The following is a 24,501-nucleotide window of genomic DNA, read 5'->3' as shown; positions in this document are numbered from 1 at the left end:
TTGCATATGTCTGCAAGCAGACCAATAGCACCAGTTCCCCCACCATCGTTAGTACCTCAGGAAGTACTGCAGTAAGGCTGCGTATGTGTGTTTTACTTCTTGAAGAATTCAGAATCGTTCTGAGCTCACATTTAAAAGTCTAGTCGTAAAGTTAAATCAGTTGTGCAGGCCCATATTTCTTTACAAATGTAGCTTGTTTCATTAAATGAGTGTTTGCTTTCAGGCATACTAAAATGTTACAAGTGTGGCCAAGATGCCTTGATCAACATAGCCATCTTTTGTGTACTTGCAGTCATTGACTTTCAGAGCCCATGTTGAACAGAAGCTCTTTAACTGCGAAGAAATTAATGAAAATTCCATCAACACCTCAAAAAAACCCACTCTGGCTTCCAGATCTGTGCTGACTATGACTGACAAGGTTTGGGTAAAGAAGAGATCGTAAAATATTCAAGGGGAGAAAAAAAGAGGTATGCCTCATTTAAAATAGCAGGTTTTCTTTAATGCAAGTAGGGGAGATGAATTAATGAGTTAAGTGCTTAGTTTAGCTTAGCACAATAAAACTACTAAGCCATTCATTTAACATGGGAGTAGCTTCACTGTCTGCCAAGGTGAAAGATTCCTGCAGTGCTGCGATAACATTTCGAAGGCTGCAATTTTTAAAATGTAAATGGGCAAACTTATTTGAGTGGGGAAAAGTAAATCCCTTGTGTCAAAGCAGATTATCATACCCCCGTTTTCTCTATGGATAATGTTTCCCCTACAGAAAAGTAACGTCTGTTGTGACAAATTCATGCATATGCTCACCCTTGCTTCAGGGGGAAGGCCCCCAGTGACACTGACTTGCAAAATACAATGAAGACACAGGTTAGTAAGATAGTGTGACATGTCACGCTGACACCATGCAGGTACGTCCCTCCCAAAAGCACAGAGCTCAAGTTTTGCTAGTGGAGTGTTTCTGTGCACATCCTCCATCTGAGCGAAGGCCGCTAAGCACTGTGTGCGCCCTGGGTTGGATGAAGTAGCCTTGAAGGGAACTGTTCAGAGAGTGAAGTTTGGTTCTTGTCTCAGGAGACCTTCTGATGGGGTGCAAATGCACCCAACCCTCAACGCCTCTGGGAGCGATGCTGCCCTCTGGGCTGGGCAGCAACGTGTGAGGTGGAGGGCTGGGGGCATGGGATTCTGGGCCCCAAATCCCACCGATTACAGTGAATGGGACCATTCTATAGCCTTTCTGGTTTTAGAGTAGATTATTTTCTGAGTGGCTGTAAAGTAGCATTTTACCTTTTACTAGTGGTTTTAGAGTACTTCTGTTATGTTTGTGTGGCTGACAGGAAGGTGTATGTGCTGAAAAAACTCACCCACTGCGAAGATCCAAACTTCTGCTCAAGGCAGGCAAATTTAATTTTTAAAGTGCTGAGATTATATCACAGAGTAACTTGTGGTAAATTTCTATGGTATAGTAACTTTCTGCTTTCTTCTGGTATTCAAAACCTGAAACTCGTGATGTGAACAGAAGGATGTAAGATGCAATGAAGGAGAAAATTCAGTGCTTTGGTAGAGACAGACCTTATGTGATCTTAACCTTTCAGAAATTCCTTTCATCTCTTTAAAAAAGAAACAAACTCTGAGACAAACAAGTATCTTAATTTTTTCTTTTTTTTTTTTTTTAATGAGAAAGTATTTGTTTTAGGTAGAACACAGGATTTGGCTTGTCATGTGCCTAATGAGTATTTTCTATAAATAAGTCTTAGAAAATTTGAGACAGATGGAAAAGAGATGCAAAGCTGAAAGAATCAGGACTCAGGCAATTACCTGAGCTGAAATGAGTTGGAGGTGAGAAAGAACTGTACATTCATACCCTCCACTCTTGAGTACTTGTTTACGTCTGCTCTCAGAGCCAAGAGAGTGGACTGGGCAGACTATTGGCATGGCTTGGTGAGTTGTTTTGTTGTGTTTTGTTTTTTTTTCTTTGGCCCCTTACCAAGAGTTTTACAGTGCCCAAAGCAGACTGGATTTCCCATGACCTGACACTTAACAGCAGAGGGAACTCTAAGTAACATTACTTGCCTTTGATTAGGTTATAATTATTCAATGACTAAAACTGGGAGGTTCTGTAATGTGATCAGGTTTTGATTTTCAAAGTGTTTTATTTTAGTTCTGCATTCAGTGAAACTGTTCCCCTCACTAAATGTCAACTCTATTTTCCTAAAGCCAAAAGGGGTGAAAATGGGAGATTTAAAAGGCAGCACTCTGACTTTGAAAGAGGCAAGCAATCCAGAACTCTTTTGGAGGGCAGTATATACCACCTGCTTGAAAGGAGAGCAGCAGCAGTTTTTCGTATCTGACAATCAGATGGATTTAGATTCTGAAAGGCAGCAGTTTAACTCTGGTGGTTCAGTGGTCTTGCTGACTTTTTTTCATTTGTTTTCTTCCTGAATTGTTCATATCTAGGTAGATTCACCACCTCAGCAAAAGCAATACTGTTGCCTCTTTTAGTGCTATCTAAATAGTGTTATTAAGACACAGAAGAGTAATTTTGCACTGAGTTGCAGCAGTGTGATCCACTAGCAGTGCTCTGCCAAAGCAGAGGAATAGGCCACCCTGGCATGGCACCAACCCTCAGGGCTCAACAGACGTGGCCTGAGTTTGTAACAGAGAAATGGCTCAAAACATGGTTTCCAGTCGATTCCAAAGCTGACCTGAGGCACAGGACAAATGGTTCTTTGCCAGCTTAACATTCAACAACACTTCCTTACTTTTTCTGTGCACCAACTGCTGTCAGCTTGCTCCATTTGCAACTCAAGAGGGAGTTCCTAGTGATATCCACGCAGCTGGGCAACTCGGTCCAAATGGGCGGAAATATTCCTGAGGATTTGCCAAAAAAGGGCAAGACGAGTACTTTGCCCAGGCCACCTCACACACTTCACTATCTACAGCTCCACAAACAAAGCCCATGCCTTAGCATGTTCTGGCCATACTGTTCTGAGGAGTGAGAAGTTGTTTGTATGAATATGAGTTTACTTGTAGATCTGAAATATTTTTTTAAAATTCATTTGTAAAACATGGATAATTCTGAGCCCTTGCTACAATTAGGACTCATGTTTTACATTTATCTATGCTTGCACTTCAGGAAAATAATTATCTCCAGGGAATCCTAATCAAAATCTGTGAGTAGTACCAAAGTGAGGTTTTTTAGGGTTTTTTTGAGTGTGTGTGCGTGCTGAGGGGCTGTTACATATTCACGGACTTCATTCATAGCATTGTTTTTAATATAAAGACAGTTTTCCATTTCAATTATTTTGCCTGCAGTAAATACAGACTGCATATAGGTGACAAGCAAGTTGTTGCTGGGTTTTAATTCTTGATTTCTTTTAATCTCACAAGTCTACACCCCACCTTCAAGGTGGGGCCCACCCACTATTTAAGGAAGAAAATCTGCAGTGCTTTTTGTCCTCATTACCCAAGCTTGCAATAATGATGGGCAAGAGAATACACGAGTGTAGTTCTGGGTGCTGAGGGAAGTGTCACAAGTTTCATCAAAGCCAGTTTTACTTTTGAAAAGCTTGTTAGATGATCAGCTACACTGTTGCAAAATATTTTCTGCAATTTATCTACAACCTCTTTTTATTTACCCCAATCTTGCCTTCCACTTCCTCCAATTATTTTCACACGTCCATCAGTAGGAAGAAAAGCCAGAGATAATAGAAAAATATTCCAATCATCAAGATTGGACCAGTTTTAAATTTGTGCCATTTTTCTACAAGTTTTGTGACAGGAAGTGACACTTCCAGAGATGTTTGTAACTTTGTATTTTCTTTGGAAGGGAATTACATGAAAACTAATACACAAGAGTATTGTTCAGAACATACCACAAGTTTCCTACATATTTAGCTTGCTTGGTTTGGATTAATATGGTGGTTTCCTGTAAAGTATCAGAAAAGCAGAATTGTTATTCTTCAAGTGCTCAGTTTCAGAGACACTAGTAATATTCTTGATTACCCTGACCTAAGAAGTGCAAGCGTTTGGTGTGCCCTTAGGATGAACAATCTTAATACTGCTGCTGTGCTTCAGTCTGCCCAGCTGAATTCTCCCTCAGTCCATTTTAAACTACTTTAATCTTGATCTAACCTCACGTGACTTGAGATTTGTGCACCTCCAAACCCAAGGAGCAAAAATGGGACAAAGGTCCAATCCACACACATGATTTTCTTTCTAAGCCTTTAATTTGTGCTGTACTCTCAGCTGATTCTGGCAAGGTGAAAACTTCATATATGAAGGGTTTACTGAGCATGGGTGTCCTAGAATCACTTGACTGACGTCTGACAAAAAAATTTGAGAGAGATTCCGAAGTGCTAGATTGTATTATGTTCAGTGCAAATTACCTTAAAATACAATTTTTGGAAAAAGGAGAAATCTGTAGATAACAAGTCTTTGGCCTTCTGCTCAGATGAAGGAGAAACAGCATGCTGTGCTGGGTAGCCTCAACTCTTTATTCAAGAGGGGGCTGGTTGCAGGACGTAGAATACAGATGAGTCCCTGAGTTATTGGATAACATTAATAGTGAAAAGAATATATGGCAATATTCAGCTTTTGCTTCAAGTGGAACTGAGGCAGTGAATTTATTAATCTATTGTGAATATATTGCAAGGCTACAAGTATAACTCCTGCTTAATGTGGATGACAAGACACTAGAAGATTATACAAACCACAACATCAATAATGAAAAAAAGTAATGTTTTTCTTGCCTCGGCAGACTTGGAAAGTTCTGTGCTGCTGCCTTCCCAGACTTTCCTTTCGCGTCACTTTGGGGATAGAGATTATGTGAGTTACTGATCAAGGGTGGGTTCAAAAATTAACTACTAACTCTTGGCCTGTATGGAGATGGAGGGGCTGTGATAAGACATGGGTTGTGTCTGAAGGTGTAAGGTTCTCTTTGAAAGGTCTACTTCGATTTCTAGGCTACAATATAGGATGAAAACTTTGTTGGAATAGGTACTGACACTCTGCTCTTGCAAGTCCGGCGTGCAGAAAGCAGGGAGGATAACAACAGATCAACTTAAATATATGCTGAGGAGATTGTCAGTGATGATGCATCAATTAAGGCTTTCAGAGGCCAGCAACCATGCATTGAATATGAAGACTATTATTTAACTGTAAAGGGATTTTCATTTTGTTCCCAGTGAACCTGTCTAATCAATTATATCGCTAATTTTTACTCTAAGCTTGTAGAAGAGAAATTCAGCATGATGAAAGGAAGTGCTGTCCATTTAGAATGCACTGTATCCTATCTTTGAAGCTGGAAAAATTATCTTAAGTCATAAACTTATCTCATCCAATGAAATGCTATATTCTAAGATTTCTGTTAGCTCTCCTCACACTGCATAATAGCACAAGAACAGATACTCTACTGTCTCTGCCCTCCTTATACCCAAACCCAAATAACAGTTTCATGATTCCACATTCTCATATTCAAAAGGAAAGACAAAAGAAAATTATTCTGGACACTCTCACACAAGTACCAAAGTGTGGGAGGAGGAGCTCAGCATTATTACTACTTTTTAATTTCTACCAAAAGAAATGTAAGCTTTGCAAAAAACATTTTTTGCCCATTTGATATCTGAATATGGTTCTGTGCTTGGGTAATTTATAGCAATTCTTTATTTGAAAAACTTGCAAAACCTGCTTAGTTATGGCTAGAGAAAAATCCTTACGTATTATCCAAAAAAGTATTTTCAAGCAGATGGAAAATTCCTTGTTGTACTTTCACATCCATTAAAACACATTTGTTCATAGTAAAATCCCACTGGTATATTTCAGATCTCATTTGATCTAATTTTAGTGAAAGGTCAGAAAAAGAACAACTAAACTTTAAGACTGCTTCTGTATGAGTACTGATTTGTGCACGTTATGCCTAACTACCTTAATCTTCTCTTAAGAAGCAGCTACAAGGAACCCTTCAGAACAAACCTGGAGACAAATGTATGGGGGTAAGGCCAAATGACACACAGTCATCGCCATCTTTAAAAGGATGGAAAACGCTGTTACTTTCTGAGATAATCCAGTTTATTTTCTAAAGTGAGCCTGGGTGATAATAAAGGAACTTGAAAGTAAGCAGCCCTCACTGGCTAATCCTGTTCTATGTGTAGGATGTCCAAAACATACTGATTTGGATGGATAGCTTCTAAATCTTCAGTAACAGAAGGTCTATCTTTTACCAATTTTAGTTCAGAGTAATCAAAGTGTGTGTGTGTATATATGAACAAATGAATTAAGAATCTCTCTTCTCCCTGTCATAGTTCAGACTTATTCTGTAATTCATTCCATTTTCTAGTAGCAGTAAAGTCACACAAAGGAAACAACTCACAATTAAGTAGCAGGTACTGTATTTAAATGCAAGAATCAGCCCTGACTTGGCTGTCAGTAAAGAGAACCTCACTACAGGTGATGAGCCATGAAAAGTCTTGGTGCCCCACCTCCAGATGAGTCCCATCAGAGGTACCAAATTTCCTTTCTCTATTAAATGCACCTACTGTAGCAACCTTTCCCCACTCAGACTACTGGAAAGCTGCAGGAAGGAAAACAGGTAAACATTCATTTCTAGTTTGCTTGTTTATTTTTCCAATTTATCAGCAAGTTTTCCACAAATTCTTACTTTGATTTCTTCACATAGAGCCAGTAGACAACACCTGCAACCAGAGCAGCCAGGAGAAGACCGACTACAATCCCCACTATTAGCTTTGCCTGGTCATTAACCTTTTCGCTATTGTCATCTGAAGCAAAGAAGAAAAGTTAATGAGGTGACCTATGATAAAGCAAAGCATAACACCATTTCCAAAGAATTTTCATCAAAAACAAGAAACGAGGTCATAAAATTAAAATAAAATAAAAAAGAATATCGTTATGAAATGTACATTTAAAGCTTCAACAAAGTCACATTCTTAGTCAATCATGGCCCCAAATATTTCTAATTGAGTCCAACTCTGAGGGATTGTGGAATTTGTTCAGTGACACTACATGGGTCTTGAACTGAGACAATCAACAGAAAGGGTTATGGAGCCAGAAAACCATACATACCATTTCTATCCTCTGGCTCATCGTATTCTGGAATACTTACTGAAATGAAAAACATTAAAATTAAATTAAAGACAAAATGTGTTATACTTGAACACCACCTTTAATTGCCTATTTAGAGCAATGACAGAAACACCGACATTTAATGCAGTGTTTCCAAACAACAAAGTAATTAATCCTGTCTTTAAGCAGAAGTCTTTCCTGCATAACTATAATATATCCAAATGAAGAATCCTATTCAAAACCTGTTATAATAATCTCAGAAATAGCTCTGCCTGAGCGTTTGTTCTACTCTTCCACAGACTGTATCTTCTCACCACATTTCAGCATTGAGAAGTGACATTAGATTTAAGCCGAGTATGGTGGATTTCTCTTCTGAATCCAGTCATACCAGTAATAATATACTGGATTTTGGAGATTAAAAGATTGTTAATTAAGTAATAAAGACTTCCACCTTCAAAAAGAATGTATTATTTTGCAATATATTTGTGCTATCATCTTGTATATTATTTACAAAAGTAAATAATAGATTGCATACATGAAATAGCTAACCAAGACAGTAATGAAGACTAATTGACTTAATCCAGAAAGCTATCAATAAAGTTTATGTACTACTTATCCAGAGTGGATTTACAATTGCTTGACTTTAGACTAAAAGGTTAAATACCTTAGTATCAACATTACTATGCAGACCTACTCTTCAGGTGAGTGTGATGTGTGGGTTCTTTGTGTGAAACTACAACTTTAAGGAAATGGTCTTTAGCAGACACACTCACTAGCAGAGACATTCAGGGAGGTCACAGTCCTTTCTAGCTCATTTTCTGCAATGCAAGTTAAAGTCACATTTTCCTCAGGAGCAATTACAATTTTACTGGAAAATTTTCCATTAACATATTTGGTCTCCTCTGTCTGAAAAGATATAAAATGAAGATTAGTATCCTCTAAAACTGCAAGGAACAATACATGCATTACCTATTTTATACACTAAAAGTATTCAAAGGGAAATAACATTCAACTAATATTTCAGTTTTCCAAATGATAACAATAGAAATTAATACATTATTATTTTGCTCTACACTGTTTTTGGACTAATACAATATCCAGAGAAAATTGTTATCTATCACTTACACAGCTTCAAGATGATTCTAGGCCTATAGCTTCGAGTAAATGGTTTAATTTTGACAGTCACACACAATTTCTGTAGGATTAAAGCAAAACCTAATGGAGTAATGAAATCTATGGGAGCACTGTGCATACTATTTCCAGTCTCTGACTGCTTATATAGATGTCTCATTTATTTTTCCTGCCAAGGCAAAACATGGCAGAGCTTTGAATATGATTTAGTAATCAATATGAAAATACTCCAGTTTGCTTATTTTCCAGGTAATTTTCCTGCTGCATATGGGTACTCCCCATCACTCCCCCTGGATTATGGCATTATGGTTCTGTTTCCAATTAGCAACAACAGGTATAACTGTACAAAAACAATTATAAAAATTAGGATAAAAACTGCAAAGCCCATAAGAAACTATACTGACCATATCTACTGACTTGCAGTTACCGTATTTCATTACATTTCATCCAGTTAATGCCTACATCAAGAACCCATTTGCTTTCAAATGTAGGTTCTACAGTTACATCATTATTTGTAAATTCTTTATGGAATGGCAAAATCACCTCTTTACCCAGATAAAATGGCTAAGTACCCTCACTTAAAAATGTGAACTTCATTTGTAACCTTTTTCTTTTTCCTTCCAGCTTTGGCTTGTAGCCATTGAATCATCTTTGCCTTCACCGTCTCTATTCAGAAGACCTTTGTACTCAGAAATCATCTGTGTAGGAACCATGTAGCAACAGCTATCACTTAACCTTCTCTTAGATAAATTAAAATGACTTAATTTCTTCATTCTCACTACCTGGAAAATGTTCCTTGATTTTAAGTCATCTATGCACTATCTTTTGGTGAATAAAGTAATAAGAAAGATACTTGCTTTATTTATGATGCTTCCACTACCAGTAACTGTCCATTGCACTGCTGGTTTGGGGAAACCTTCCACATGGCAGACAATTGTTTTAGACATTTTATTTGTGTTGGTTTTCTTTGTCATTTTGATTTGAGGTTTTCCTACAAGGACAATATTACAATTAACCATTTTGTTTGAAATGGATAATTAATAACAATAACTATCTGCTCCCTTACCTTCCACAATAAGTTTAAGTGTCTTTCTTTTCTTTAACCCTTCAACTTCCTGCAGAGTAGTTTCACAGATGTAGTTTCCAGCATCTTGATACTGAAGACTTGAAAATGATGGACTTGTTTGCATTCTGGTATTGTCCTGATAAAGTAAGGAGTTATACTCTGTGATTCTAACTCAAAATACAATAACCTCTAAAATTACAGAAGTGACTACCACCAAGAGAATTCTTCACATGCTTTGGTAGACAACAGCCTTACTCTTAAAGTATTCCCCCAATAACCACATTTGTGTAGCTGACAGCAACACAACATGAAAAGTGGAAACTCCTGAAGGTTTACAAAAGCCACCTCCTCTCTTCTTTAACAACCTTGCTTTCAAATAAAGAGCAGAGATGGGATTAATTATTACTTCTGAGCTCTTCTACTAGGCTGGCCAAAACCAACTGCAGTAAAAATTGTTCGAGAAACAGATAACTCTCCTCTAGGAACCAGACTTATGAGATCAACATTTGCTAATAAACAACCATCAGGTACCATTACTTTTAGTTTCCAGCAGTACAGGTTTAATTGAAACCCATCATGTATGACAGCTACCTCTTCACCAGCCACTTAACACCAGTTGCTGACATCTGATCTCTCAACCTGCCTTGCCCTTTTATTGGAACCAAGACTAAGCTTGCCTCTGAGAAAATGGCTAATGAAGCCCAGTTCCTCCAAACACATCTTCCTTCTTTGAGGAACCTGAATCTCAAAGGGCCTTGAATAGACCATTTCAAAAAAGTTGTCTTTGTGTTACAGCAGGCATTACTTCTCTCCATTTGAAAACTGAGCTGATAATTACAGTAACTGATTTTCAGTCATCAACTTGAGTCAGTAGCTCTCATTTTAACAATGTGTGTAAGACCCATTTTAACTACATTCTTTGAAAAGCTGAACGAACTACTTCCTTCCAAAATGCTGAAGTAGCAGCAGTAATATGAAGAGGTGAACACTCAGATGAAGTGTGAAGCAGATGAATTACTGACCTTTATCCAAAACACAGTTGCATTTCTACTAGAAGAAATTGTGCATGACACAGGAAGGGCCTCTCCAATCTGTTTTGTGACTTCACCACTAGGAATAAGCTGCAAATCCAAATCTGGGACAGAAAGAACATTTGTCAGAAGTTGATCTCTGAAAGCCTGGCCCATTTCAAAGGCTTACTAGGGGAAGAAAATGTGACTAATTGCACTAATTAAATTCAAAATTTCATTTCTTCAATAAAAGGCAAGTCAATTTTACAAGTAAGGGAGAAGACAGGATTGTTCTGAAATAGGCACTGCAGAACATTCACATTTTTGCTGTAATTATAAGCTAACAGGAAAAGCAAAAATTCACTAATCACTAGACAAATGGATATTTTTTTTTTTCACCTTACACTGCTGAAAGAATGACAGAAAAGGTACAAAAAGCTGAAGAAGTATGGATGCATATAGGAGGTATGTGCACCTTGAAAGGGGAGGCACAGACTGATTGTAGCAGGATGCTCCATCTCTCAGTATGCCTCAGTTTTACTCTATTATCCAACTGCTTTTGTCTCTGTTTTGCAGGCCAGGCCTGGAGTGGAAAGGAAGGGCCTAGCAAACTCTGAGCTGGTAACAACCTTGATCTGTGCATGTATAGGTCATCTACCATCCTATCTGCAACACTGCTATGAGCTTGCTATGGGCCAGGCAGAAATGTATCTTCAGGGGAGGACTTGTGCAAGTGGAGACAGATTAACATAAACAGAAGGTGTAGAAAAGAGGATAGAAGGAAAAGGGGTACCTTTCTCAAATCTGTTAAAATAAGTTGATATTTATCCTCATTAGCTGGTGAGGATGGTCAATACAGGATGTGTGAGATTATACTGACTGAAGGGGTGAGGTTGGGGGCCTATGCATGAGAAGGCCCTTTGATTTATTTGTTTGTGTTTGTAACATAAAAAGCCATTTTTGTGTAACTGAGAGTCCAAGCTTTGCCTGATCTGTTTCAGCTCCAGGGAAACTGCAGTCAGTGACAGCTGTGTTTGACACAAGGCAGGGTGAGAGCTTAGCAGGGTGACAGTACCAGAAAGGTCAGGAAATGCTGGGCTAGATTTTTCTTCGTATATGGATTTGGTGGGCTAGCAATTTCTTTTTTTTTTTTTTTAAAAGAAATCCTACACTGAAAGAAAAGCAGAGTTTGCCAAGCTAAATTTCTCTTTTGCTTGCCCTCTCACAGTGCCTTGACTGTAAGCCAAGATTCCTGGTCAAATGACTATCACAGATGCTCCCACACACACATACAGATTCAAATGGTGAGCACATGTGATTTCATCTGGAATACAGTACTTGCTGGAAAAGGACTACAAAACATCCTTTTAGTTTTTAAGCTGAATTTACAAAAAGCTTGCGGCAAAATCACAGGTGGCAGAGGAAAAGTGAAACAGTGAATTTTCCTTAACAAAACAGTGAACTTAGCTACTGGCTTCATTCAGTGGTTGCCCTGGGAACACCATTATAATTAAAGGCAGAACTTCAGGGAACAACTCAGGTCCATCCTGTACTACTAGTCTGCATTATTATCTGTGCTACAAGTCCAAGGGTCACAAAAACTGAACTTTCATCTATGCATGAGTAAAGCAGAAAATTTACCAAAGAGATATAATGGCATTTTGTTTCTGTATTCCTATGGGGATTTCTCCCCTACCTCCCTGGACTAGTAAATGCAAGCAAACTAGCAAGATTCTCCAGATCTTACCATTGTTTTCATAAGGAAAAAAAAAAAAAAGACTCAACCAGTGAGCTTTTTAGTATATAGATTCAGATGGTGCATGTGATGTATGTCTTCTTGCTTTCCTACTCTTGAGCACAAACTATCACTGCAGAGGGGTGGCTGAAGAAAAAGCTAGCAATGTATTTATTTTTCCTGCCTCTCCTTCAACATCTACTTAAACCTCTTGTTCTTTGAAGCGAGATAGCACCTCAAGCCCTAAAGACCACTGAAGACCATACAGGAAGAATTCCTCTTACATACACCACAGGAAGCAGAAATTTATTACAATGTTGACCTTCATCTCAGGCAAGACTGACACTGAGCCCAGAGCAATACTACAACCCTATCTTCCTTCCGGGTAACATGCCTGCACCCCTCCACTCCATCCCTTTTTGAGATATAACCAAGACTACACAATCCCTCTCACACAGTGGTCTCAGTTGCTATAGAAGTTAAGGAAAATATCCAATGTGCAAGATGAACTGCATAGCTCAGAGCAGTATTTGTAAGATGATTTATGAGGGAAGTATAGAATTAAGCCACTTTTTAGCACAGCGTTCCCTCTAGGAACGCTCCATTGAGCAATTTGATTTGGATTAATATTCTGCCAGTTTATCTGTAGGGTCCACAAAGAAATGTGACATAGGCAATTTTACCTCTCAACTTACATGCTCCATTAGTAAATAATCTCTTCTTGCTACAGAAGTATGAGGAAAAAATATTTCTTGCATACAAAAGACTGCCAAAGTTAATTTTCCTTGCCATTGAAAGAAAAACTTTGTTGCAAGAATTTTCCATACATTTCCTGTTTGGCTTTGAAATGTTCTTCATAAACAAATTTCTCATCAGGCACAATTTTCAATATATGCTAGCTCTTAATGTGGTCTCACTTCAAGTCTTGCATTGATTTCACTGCTGTCTGTGCATACCAACTAGCACAGGGAGGAGGAAAAGAGTGCATTGCACATGTATTACCACATCATGTGAGACAGCTATGGAATTAATGTGGCGAAGAGTGGACCAAACATTTCTGGTTTGAAACTCTACTTCACATATAGGACAGGCTCACAGCATTTAAAGCAGGCCTCTGATGAATATACTAGAAAAAAAATGGCTGGAAAAAAACCACAGGCTGGAAGTTGCCTGTGGTTTGAACTCCCCAAATATACCAGCAGACAACCAGAAACCTCTCCTAGTATACTCAGAATAGATTTTTTCCATGCAACATCCTAAAGGTTATTTCCCCTGTATTACCAATGTGTTTATAAGCACAAGAAAAGACTGTCAAGAAACACAAATGGTAAATCTCCAACATTTTTTAATTTACTGCAAGGTTTAGAAATCTTTTTCCCTGGAAAACACATTTTAGTAGAAAGGAAATCACCACTAAGAGGAAGTCCCAGAGCCCTACTCCATACTGGGTTGTACGTGCAGAAATAATACTAGTAAGAGATAAAAGAACTGTGGGTGGAAAGTCACCTGCTTCTTCACAGCTAAGGGAAGGTACACATGTCCTCTCCTGCTAGCTGCTTCCCTTACCTTGCACAGATGTGCTTATATAGCAGTTTAAGTGGTTTAAACAGGTTCTGCCACAGCCCCCCTGCTTTTCCTTCCTGGCCTCTGTCAGTTTTGCTCATCTGATCCTGGACAAACCTACTCAAGGCACAGAGCTAGCAGAAAACTAATATCCTTGTGTAAAAAAACCAAAACAAACTCACAACATAAATTGTGTTCTGGTGCTCCCTCTGTTGAGAAACAAAAGATACCAACCATAAGTACTCAGTTCTGCTGGACTTTAAAGTGAGACCTTGCTGCTCAGATGCTGCACCTACTCCAAGGGACAAGGCCCTCCAGTTTGCCCCTGTCTTCTGTGGGTAAGGAGAGACTCTTCCCTCCCCTCTTAATTTATATTTATAAAGTATTTCCCTAAACATTATGGGCAACTCAGATGCTTTAATGTCGGTTTTCAGCTTCCTACGAATCTCATAATTTACATTAATCTTGGAAAAAAGAAATTGGTATTGAGCCAGAATATTTTGCTCCAAAAATATTTAACGGCTATAATGTATTTACATATCACCAAGAAGCTTTCCCTACCTAAACACTGAAAGAAACCAATATAATTATAATGCTCAATAAGATCTGTTTGGGAAAAAAGCACTATAATGGAAATGCAACAAATTACTACGAAAAGATTCACAGTTTTAAACTAACATTATTATATTGCCTGGTTGTTTGTTTTGTGTGGTGTTTTTTTAAAGTGAAAATTAAAAAAAAATATCTAAAGTGTCAAGATCAGATGTGAGGAAACAAAAAGTCCTGATTCAGGATGAAGGCGTTTTCAGTGTAACAGCATAGACAGCAATATTCATCCATATGTGAAATGCTAAGCAATAAAGCAAAAGAGGGAGAAAAAGCAGGATGTGATAGACATTAAATAGTATTTGAAGGACAAAAAACATCACAAAAAATCTGAAGATCTAACATAAAAAATACACAGAAGTACAGTAAAAGGAGAAAGCATTAGAAATTTGTGATTTATGATGGAAAATTAGTATAAAGTAAGCAATTGAAAGATGAAGGAGTATATGAAAAAGCCTCTATGGGTTTTATGACTTTTCCAGAGGAGTTCTCCTCACACGAAAACATGCTGCAGAAATGCTTTAGACCAGTACTAAGGCAAGACACCAAAATCACGTAAAGGCAGGGCACGGCCTGGACATTCAGGAACTACAGAACTATTCCAGGTCACTGTGCCTCACTTAAGCAGAGGCTTTATTGCAGAGAGATATTTTTTTAAGAAAAACAAAACGAAATGAATGCTAAGTGAAGTAAGGCACAGGGTACAAGATTGTACTTATGAGTTCTGAGTAGCTGCACTAGCTGCCAGTACTGGAAAGATTTCTGTCAAGAAAATACATGGTTGACTTGTGTAGAAAAACTCTTCTGACATGCAGACAAAATAGCTGAGAAAGGAAGATTGGCTTGTTATAAATAACTTGCAGCTGCGGAAGTCGTTCTTTCGAGTAACTATTTATAGAAGTACAAGTAGACAATGCAATCCACTTGGCGTAAAATAAAAGGGTCAGTTATACCACAGCAAACTACTAGCAAGCTAACTTTGATATTGAGCAGCTAGCGGCAGAAGTACAGAGCTCTCTTCAGATCTTACATATCCTGACTCTTGGAAAAGAGAAGGGATAGGTGGGAAGACAGCAGATGACCTTATTAAAAGCAAGATATTCATTAAACGGAATAGTGTAATTATTCAGATACAGGTATTTTCTGCATGCATTGCACCTCTTTTAAGGAAAAAAAAACAACCAAAGAACAACACAAAAACCAAGTACACAAACAAGAACTTCCTTTTTATGTAAAATATAACTACTATGGAAGCCTTTAAACTTTGTTATTCATCATGTCTCCCTCAACCTGTAAACTATTAAAGGTACTTATGCTGCTGGGAAGCCTACAGACCATCAGTGTTTCCCAGGGAAACCTAGTACCATCGGCATGAGACTCATTTCACAGACTGTGACAGTATAGCAAAGCTGGAAAGAGTTCCTGCTCTTGTTTTCTCACCTGAGCAGATTAAAAGCAACCACTGAAAAGCTTTTAAAGCGATGTTGATAAAGTGAGAGTAAATACTCTAGTATCCAGCTAAAGAAACTTTATTGAGCTCTGCAGCTCTCATGATTCTGGAAAAGCGAAAACAACAACTTGTCCTATGTGAACATAATGAACTCCTTCTAGACTCCTTACATGTTAACCTCATTGAGATAAGATGAAAAGGTATTAGATGACTGTGAAGCACAACTTTCAGTGATACCATTGTGGGACAGCCGGTGTGTTTGAGTACGTTCTGAGGCACAGCTGGAGCAGCATAATTTCACCAGAATTTTCACTGCATGTGACAGTGCAAGAGCATCATATAGTATACAAAGGTTACAAGAAGTGAATCTGTATCTAAGTCAATAAACTGAGAAAGTTAAGGATTTCAAACAAATACTTTAGAAAAAAAAACAACATAAAAATTAAAACCAAAAAGACCTGACTACTTTAAAGCAACCACCTCACTCAGTTCTCCTGTAGGTTTACTGGACTAGGTAAAGCAGAGACCATCCCAGAAGGTGCAAGATAAGTTTGTATCCCCACTTGGAGTGCAAAATGCAGTGACTTACAGTGCACCGTGATGGTGATTGAGTCCATCATGCTTTTGTCAGTCAGAGAGCACTTGTATTCGCCTGTTGCATTTCTTCTCACATCTGTCATTACGTAAGTATCTGAGCTTCTTATACCCTCCGTTTCTCCCTGTGGATGAAAAGCAAAAACATTTATTGCATATGGGTCTGCTAAAAACATTATTTTTTGCTTTTTGTTCTGTTTTTTTATTTTTTTATTTTAAGGATGGTGAAATGCTCCAGAATATACATGGGCACAGCATCATTGCAGTATATTTACCTATTAATATGGTTTCTTCCTTGCATTACACCATAGTTTTAAAAAACACCCAGAACTAAAAGCTTACTCTTTTAATTTAATTACTTACTTAAGAAGACATTAAAAATACAAAATTTCAAAGTTCAGCAGAAAGAAAAAAGGGAGAAAACAAAATACTGAAACAGTCTACCTGTAAGAGTGTTGCAGAAATCACAACAGCAAAACAAAGTATTTCTAAATCTGTACCTGAAATGATACATTCAGTTTGGGAAAAATTATGAAATGAGGCATGCTGCATTACACATTTTTGAAAAGCACAAGCAAACCTTGCTTGATCCAAATTATGGTGTGGAGCCTGTATACCCATATACTACTTTACATGCAGTTATTTACAGAAACTGGTGTTTTAAATTAGCTAACAAGCACTGCTCTCTGGCTGACCAGTTCCCCAGTTTTCACCTTATTACAACTGACTGACAGCTTTGAAAGAAGTAGAATGAAACACTAATTCATGTCTCCGAATCCAGAACGATTTGATACCTGTGAGTCTTGTAAAGAAATCATCAATTCCAGCTCTCCTTAAGAGAAAGAACTAGTATCAGGCAGCAGGGAGTCAGAAGATAAGACAAACTGGGGTGTTCGGCTCACACACTGTGATCATGAGCAAGGACAGATATCACACACTTTTTCCCTTGCATGGAGTGGGTTCCTAGGATGACTCACTGAATCTAAATGGCTGTTCTGAGATATGTGGACTTCAGCTCCTAGGTTCTGCAATTCAAAATACCACGAGTCCAAAGTACGTGAGGATAACATTCAAAGGTTGAAATGCAGTTTTTGAAATACCTGAAAGCATTTCACTGCTTTTGGCTTCTATCAAGATCAGTGCTGCTCACTACTGCAGCAGGACCAAAAAAAGTCACACAAAATAGGAGAGAGAAGCAGGACAGGGGAAGCAGGACTAGGAATGTTAGAAAATAAAGCTACATCTGTCTGTGGATTTCACCAATACTAATGGTACCAAAGCCTTTGTTTTTCTCAATCTGCATCTTAAGCACCTGACAATTTGTTCTACACTTTCTCCTGTGCTGTCACACTTGTTCCTTTTTGCATTGTTATGCCACCAAATAATTAATTAATTAACTAAAGAAAAGAAATTGTGCAAAGATTCATCTGTTAAAGTCCAAAAAATAGCTGAATTAATTTCCTGTACTTTCACTGCTGGATCTTTGTCTGTTATGACAACAGATGAGATTATTTCATTGAAGGTACAAACCCCTTTTGTCAAAATTGCTTCTTATCGAAGTATCTGATGAAGGGAAATGAAGGCTAGCAATTTTTAGTATGTCCAAACCGCCCAAGAAATCGGGTGGGGTGGAGGGAAGGAGAGGTTTTTTTCAAAATATTATGCAAACTCTGGTGAGGTGTTCTCAAGAGTTTGATGTAATCGTTGATGTCCATCTTCAATTTTAGTCACATCAAATTCTTTCCTTCATTTGTTATAAAATCACGTATACACTAACATGTAGCAATGTCTGTAGGAAGGGATGATACAGAATATTTCACTATGCAGTGACACCAAGGCAGGACTTACTGGAATGTAAAACAGGAACTCCTGTGGAGGAGGGTTGCCATTTCCTGAGCACTTCAATGTGATGTTATCACCTTCTTTAATGGTACTTTGTGACAGCACTTGAATAGTCACCTTCTCTGTTGGATCTGTGAAAATAATGTACACATTTAATGGCTTCTGCAAAAAACCACACAGTAACATTATACATATAATATTCACATAACATCAGATAGTCACATGTTTAGATCTTTTTATAAAAGATCTGAAATACCTGTAACTGAAAGAGCAATGACTACAACCATGCCATGAGCTTAAAAGAAAAAAAATAAGCCACCCTGATCAGTATGAACAGTTTCATGGTGCGATTTCATTACGAGGGATTAACTTGTCCTCTGTGAAGCTCTCTGTTTGGAGGACTGCAGCAATGAGAAAAACAACTGCAGCTCTTGGTGCCTTGTATTAGTACTAGACAATAGCCCTCCTGCATTAAAAAGAAAGAAATATGAACTAAAATATGTTCAGCCTATTCTATATGCTGATCACTACAGGCTTTCAGAAAGATAAATTTGATGAACATAATAGGACCCTTAACATAGTCAACAGAACTGTAAATGTAACATGTTTCTGTCATGTTCAGTGAAGTTGAACTATAACTTAGCTTTTACTCTGGTAATTTTTTAAAGGCAAAGACAAGAGTATACTTTAATATATGCTGTTCCTTCTAAGTGGAAGACTAAATATAGTTTTTCAGAAATGAAGTAAAATGAACAAATTTAAAAGAAATAATATAGGCAGATAACTCTCACTGTTTAAATTTCAATGAATAAATAAAATTTTACCAAAGATGCCAGTCTTGCATTAAGACACAGTACAGTGCACTTTATATTAGACACTATAAAAAAATATCTACACAGCAGAGAACCGCTTGCCTGACAGTTGATTTTGGGTGTTTAGTGAAGCGTGTGCTCTACAGCCCTTCTGACCCTTCAGGCATTCATCATCTCTGCTGCTATGGGACTTCTCAATAACAGGAGCCACATATTGCTGTGGTCTCTCGATGACTGATATCCCTAACACAGCCTCTCACTCCTGATTGTAGGAGGAGGGGAACTGGGCTTCAACAAGCTACAGCCGTCTCTCCTTCAGATGCAATAGCCTCAGCTCCCTTCTACATCCAAACAGCTTCCATCTCTGTACCTGCAGAGCTGAAGCACAATTTTAGCTGCTTAGGAAAGGGAAGTCCAGCATTGTTGCTACTGTGGAATACAACAGATGTGATGAAGTAGCTAACCAGGAATCACATACACATCTCTTGGCAGCTGCTGGGCCAAACCCCCTATTTCAGGGGCTGTCTGGTGAGCTAACCCGTGCAGGAACTTGTTTCTCCCTCTGTCAAGTGTACATGGAGGTGACCAAAATAAAAAAGTTATCATAAGGCATGTCTAAATATACCATATATGCTGGAATTGCTTAGTCTTTGTCTCAAAACTGAAAAAGGATGATTTATAATTAGAAAGACTTTAGGACTTTAATGTGGAACAAGCTTTCCCACAGAGATGAACTGGATTAAAAATTGATACACTTGAACAAGAATGACATTCTTGCAAACCCCCGGTTTTTCCTGTAGGAATCTTATCCTTCTATTTACTGCAATCAGAGCAAATTTTTATTTCATTCTCTAACTGTGGAAAAAAAATATCTACAGAAGTAGACAGTAAAAGCCTAATTAAATTGTTCTCTTAATGTGAAGAGGTCACCCTTCCGAGGAAGACACAACCTGACGACAGGAAGACACAGTGTTCAATGCAAGGCTGATTGCTGCTTTGCATGAGTGATTTGTTCTCCTGCTTTCACTGATAAACAGCAGCAGCCTGGTGAAGGTGTATCTTGCTTCTCAGTGGCACATATACCTGGCTTGGCCCATCTTACCCTGGGCTTCTATAAATCTGAGACTGCTCTCTGCAAGGGCAAAATTTTAGGAGCCAGCACCAAAAGGCAGTTTTTTAGTACATGAATTCTGCTATCCCAGACCCACCATGGCCACAATAGGGTAATTTCAAGGAAAACACCAACACTGGAAGCAGCACGAGTAGAAAGTTACTTTGACTCTAATCTGTTATGTTAAATTTATCCATACCAAGACAGATGCTTAACATCAGGGTGTGACTGGAAAGTCTGCCTGACAAACATTATCTTTTTACACTGATTCACGACGAGCAAAACCCAATGTAACTGGAATCTAGATAATTTAGATATCTGAGATGTTATCTAACTGTCCAGCTCCAAGACTTCTTTTGCATTACTCAAGTTACTTTTGGTAGCCTGCTTGCTACAACTGCAAACCAGAGCTGATAACTTCTGCTAGCAAGCTAAGTTATCCATTTCCAACTAGTACCCAACTCGGCAGGAGCAAATTTATTTTTCTTCTCTTACGAAGTTACAGTGGCTGGCTGCTTCCAGGGTGTCAACTAGCTATTAAACACTTAAGTACTAGAGATTGCACTAACCCAGATCTAAAATAAAAACCAAATAGTAAAACATTTCTTAGATCCTGACTGAATAGGTATTTCTTTAAAAAAATCTCATGTAGGTGTACTTTCCAGCATGCTCTCCCTATTTCTTTATAAGTGGCAAAGTTGCAAGGAATCCCACTAGATATCAGATTGGACAACAGGTCTCCTTTATTATTTTTTTCTACTTGCTTCAGAGATGCATAACATGATCGTTTCAACGGTTATTATGAAAAAAAATTAGACTGAAAGACTTCAATTTTTGAGCTTTGGAGTCTGATTTTTTTTTCATCTGTCTTACATTTGACTCATTAAAAAATCCCATGTATTGAGAAATAAACTAATTAGGATCCCTGAACTAAATTAAAAAAGAAAACCAAATCAGACATGACATTATCATCAACTAACATCAGTGAAGAAATCCATCTGTTGAAGCTTTAGACATCTATTAATAGCAAGCTTCAGAAATTCATTTGGACATGCATCTGAGCAGAGTAAGCAACTGAAGTTACAGTAAATAAAAATACTCAGAAAGCAAACTGGATAACTCCATCCTCCTAAAGCCTAAGTTCATACTCGAAGTCTCTTCAGTACTGAAGGGTGTGCCTGCCTCCCACTGTTGGCTTATTAGCAGAACTGCCTATCCCTGGAGGAAGAACTATCTTAATTAAACTGTGTGTTACTAGACACTAAACGAGCTAGTTTAGCAAATATTAAATCTTTAATATGGAGCATCTGTGCTATCTGGCACAGTGGCTATTCCACAGTGCTGTGCAGGTTTCTTTTTCCTTCACGCTGGGTAGTGGTTAATGGCAAGTGCATATAGTGCATGCATCACAGAAATCTGCAAGAGCTTCACCTCAACAGGTGAAGTAGCCTAATGCATGAAAGTAACTGGGAAATTATGACAGCAAAGTACCTCTTGGCAAGTAACAGCAACAAGTGCTTTCTGGTCGTTAGACTTCTTCCCGGTGCACATCTGCCATACACAGCAGGAGTTATTCACAGCAATGGGGCTCCACAGATCATAGAAAGAAAAGCCCAGTGAAATCCGGTACCCAAATTTAAAACTAAAACAACCCTCTAGCTTTATAGGTGATAGACTAGGTGTCTGCAGGCTTGAAACCTCTATATTATTTCCAAGGATGACAGTTGACTGTCCAAGAGATTTTCTTCTCCATTAGTTCTGCTGGCTGGTCATCCTTGGAGAAACAGCTGGTGAAAAGAAGGCCTTAGTTTACTCTAGCTTCTCCAAGTGAAAACAAGGAGCTCCAAGGTTTCATTTGACCAAGGTCAAATCTGATCACCTGCTCTGTCTCAACAAACTTCACCTGTGAAGAAGAAACTAATCATCTAGGTAGAACACACCCTGCCACTTCAAGCCTATGCCTTTCATTTTCAAGGCAACAGAGCACATGTGCTAAGTAGGGAAATCCAATGCCTTACTAATTTTATTTGTATTCAACTGGATTACAGAGTTGTTACACAATGTATACTAAGATCCTATTAGATGGCTGGCCTATATACTTAGACCCCATCATTTCCAAAACAGGGACTTTTCTTTTATAAGCTGAGGTATTACCCAAAGTGTACAGAAAGCTGTGGTGGTGCAGACCCCTCACTCACTGAGCCACACTGCTGTGTCATCACCAGCCAATACTGTTCTTGCTTTAGTCACAAGGGTGGAAGGCCCAGCATTGTTCTTGTTTCAACTGCAAGTGCAGTAGGCTGAGACAGTCTGGCATCTTCCGACCTTGCCTACTGGAGCAGTGAGTTGAAACAACTGTGTACCTTCTTGTTTGTTTTAGTGCAAATACAGTGATTTGTGGCAATCAGACACTCCCTAATTGCACCTGGAACTGCTGTTCCCTGGAAAAGGTATGAGACCTCTCCTGCTTGGATCACAAGACCACTCTGAAAGTCAACAAGGATCATCTGACTCGAATTGTGGCCACAGTGGAGGACTACTGACCAAAGTCAGTCATCTTGTGACTCTATAAACATTGATCCTGAAAAGAGGTCCTTTAGTGCTTTCCAGGTTCTCAGCAGAGTGTTACCCTATGTCTCACAAAGGAAGCTGGTCCATCCAATGAAAAAGAGTGAGTAGTCCACTACTTTTCATTTTGCAGCAAATAGATTGAGTTATTGTAATTGATCATGTAGATCAACTGGAGGAGTATTTCACTGCAACTTCTCTTCATACAGTTCAACAATCATAAGATACCAAAATTGAACATCTTAACATAGGTTAAACTCTATTTCATGTGCGTGTGTGAGCAACTTTGTTGAGAAACCGTTATATATTTAATTGAACCACTGTATTTGATTAACGGTTGTTTATTGATTAAGTATTACTAGAAAATCATATAATCCAACTTTAATTTGTTATAATAGTGTCAGTCAACCTCAATTTGCTGTTATTCCAAATCACGCCAGACCCATAATACTGTGCTGAAGCACTACACTGAAATCCCTACACTAAAACCTCTTATTTGTAAACCATTGACCAAGTCTGTGACTAGGAATGCATTCAGCTGTACCCACTCTCTGAGGAGTTTAGAAAGCAAGGAGGTCCACATAGAACTTCATGACTCAATGGGAGGGCCTTCCTCATTCTCTTCCCTGATCCCTGAGCAAATCACTCCAACCTGATCCTGACTCAATCACTCCTATCCCTGTATAAATAATTTAACCTGACCCCCATTTAAATCACTCCCATCCAATTCCAACCTCTACACATCCCTTTCAACATAGTAAGTAATAGAGTGAACCTTGCCATTGAATTGTGTTCAGTCACACTTTTCTAAATTTGTATTTAAATCACCTTTTACTAATATCTTTGTCAGTGATCCTTTAAACGACCTTAAGACCTTCCTTCCACTCCCATCCTCGATAAACGGTAACACTTGACTGGACATCTTGTTTATCTCCTGTTCCTCTTCATTCTCCTACTACCTGCTGTCTTCCACAGTCCTTTAGAAGCGTCATTTTACAAGACTTTGAAATGCCTCTTCCCTCTTTTTAACCGCTACCACCGCCTCTGACTTTCCTTGCCAACTGCCTGTTTTGTTTATTCAAAGGAGAATTACAATTTCCACATGGGTCAGTAACAGAGTAAGGAAGTTCCTTTAGGACTTAGGCCAGCTGGAAGTCATGATGTACACAAATTCTCTACTTGAAGCCAACCAATATTCAAGTAATACTATTTAAATGTAAAAAGTCAGCATCTTGCAGCACTAAAAAGCTACTGTATTCTGTGCAAGGTAGTCTGCCAACTTTAGTTATTTTGCTGACTCTGCAAAAATGAAAAATATTTGAGTATACTAAAAACTGTGTTGTGTATTTATTTCATAGTTTAAGGGGCACAGAGACTAATTAACCACTCTAACTTCTGTTAAAATTCTGAAAAGCCCACTTCACTGTAACTTTTTTTGGTTATCCACTTCCCTCTTGTCAACACAATCTTGATATTCTACAGGGAGGGAGGGAGGGAGGGAAGGAAGGAATTTCAGGTAAATTAAGTAAAAATTACACAATGTATTTGGACCATCATGCTGCATATCACCTTTGAAGAAACCATCTTGAAAACTAAGCAGTAATGTCTCTGTAATTTTGTAAACAGTCTTCGATTTTGCTTTTTCCCCCCAGGCAGACCTCAAACAGCAACAGATGCTTTTTAATAACTTACAGTGAACATCGAAGACAACTGGGTCAGACTGTAATGTCTTCTGGCCAGATGGTCCATAATAGGTCACAATGCAAGAAAACTTGGCATTTGCATCTTCCTTCGTTGGCACGTACTGAAGGGATGATGTCATGGTAAAGAGTCCAGTTGATTTGTTCACAAGCTTTTGCAAATTTATGACCACAACTGAAAAGGAAATACTGTTTCAGTGTCACACAGACAGAATTTGCAGTCTTTTTCCTATATATTG

General features: G+C 38.3%; 1 protein-coding gene across 2 annotated transcripts in view; it reads right to left on the bottom strand.

The window, feature by feature from the left end:
* Positions 1 to 24,501, bottom strand: part of ALCAM (activated leukocyte cell adhesion molecule) — a 122,933-nt gene that overhangs the window by 3,960 nt on the left and 94,472 nt on the right. Inside the window, exons 6-15 of one of the 2 annotated variants that reach the window (XM_051638378.1) lie at positions 24,255 to 24,437; positions 18,078 to 18,202; positions 16,225 to 16,354; positions 10,294 to 10,406; positions 9,272 to 9,407; positions 9,059 to 9,196; positions 7,848 to 7,976; positions 7,075 to 7,113; positions 6,653 to 6,770; positions 4,746 to 4,802 (exon numbers count right to left, since the gene is read on the bottom strand). In XM_051638378.1, the coding sequence (XP_051494338.1) occupies positions 4,746 to 4,802; positions 6,653 to 6,770; positions 7,075 to 7,113; positions 7,848 to 7,976; positions 9,059 to 9,196; positions 9,272 to 9,407; positions 10,294 to 10,406; positions 16,225 to 16,354; positions 18,078 to 18,202; positions 24,255 to 24,437 (1,168 nt within the window). The remainder of the gene's footprint in view (positions 1 to 4,745; positions 4,803 to 6,652; positions 6,771 to 7,074; positions 7,114 to 7,847; positions 7,977 to 9,058; positions 9,197 to 9,271; positions 9,408 to 10,293; positions 10,407 to 16,224; positions 16,355 to 18,077; positions 18,203 to 24,254; positions 24,438 to 24,501) is intronic. The other variant, XM_051638387.1, reaches the window with a different exon arrangement.

This window comes from Apus apus, chromosome 1, assembly GCF_020740795.1.
Source record: "Apus apus isolate bApuApu2 chromosome 1, bApuApu2.pri.cur, whole genome shotgun sequence".
Classification (NCBI taxonomy): domain Eukaryota; kingdom Metazoa; phylum Chordata; class Aves; order Apodiformes; family Apodidae; genus Apus; species Apus apus.
Note: the sequence above shows the minus strand (reverse complement) of the source record. Positions and strands in the feature narration are given on the sequence as shown.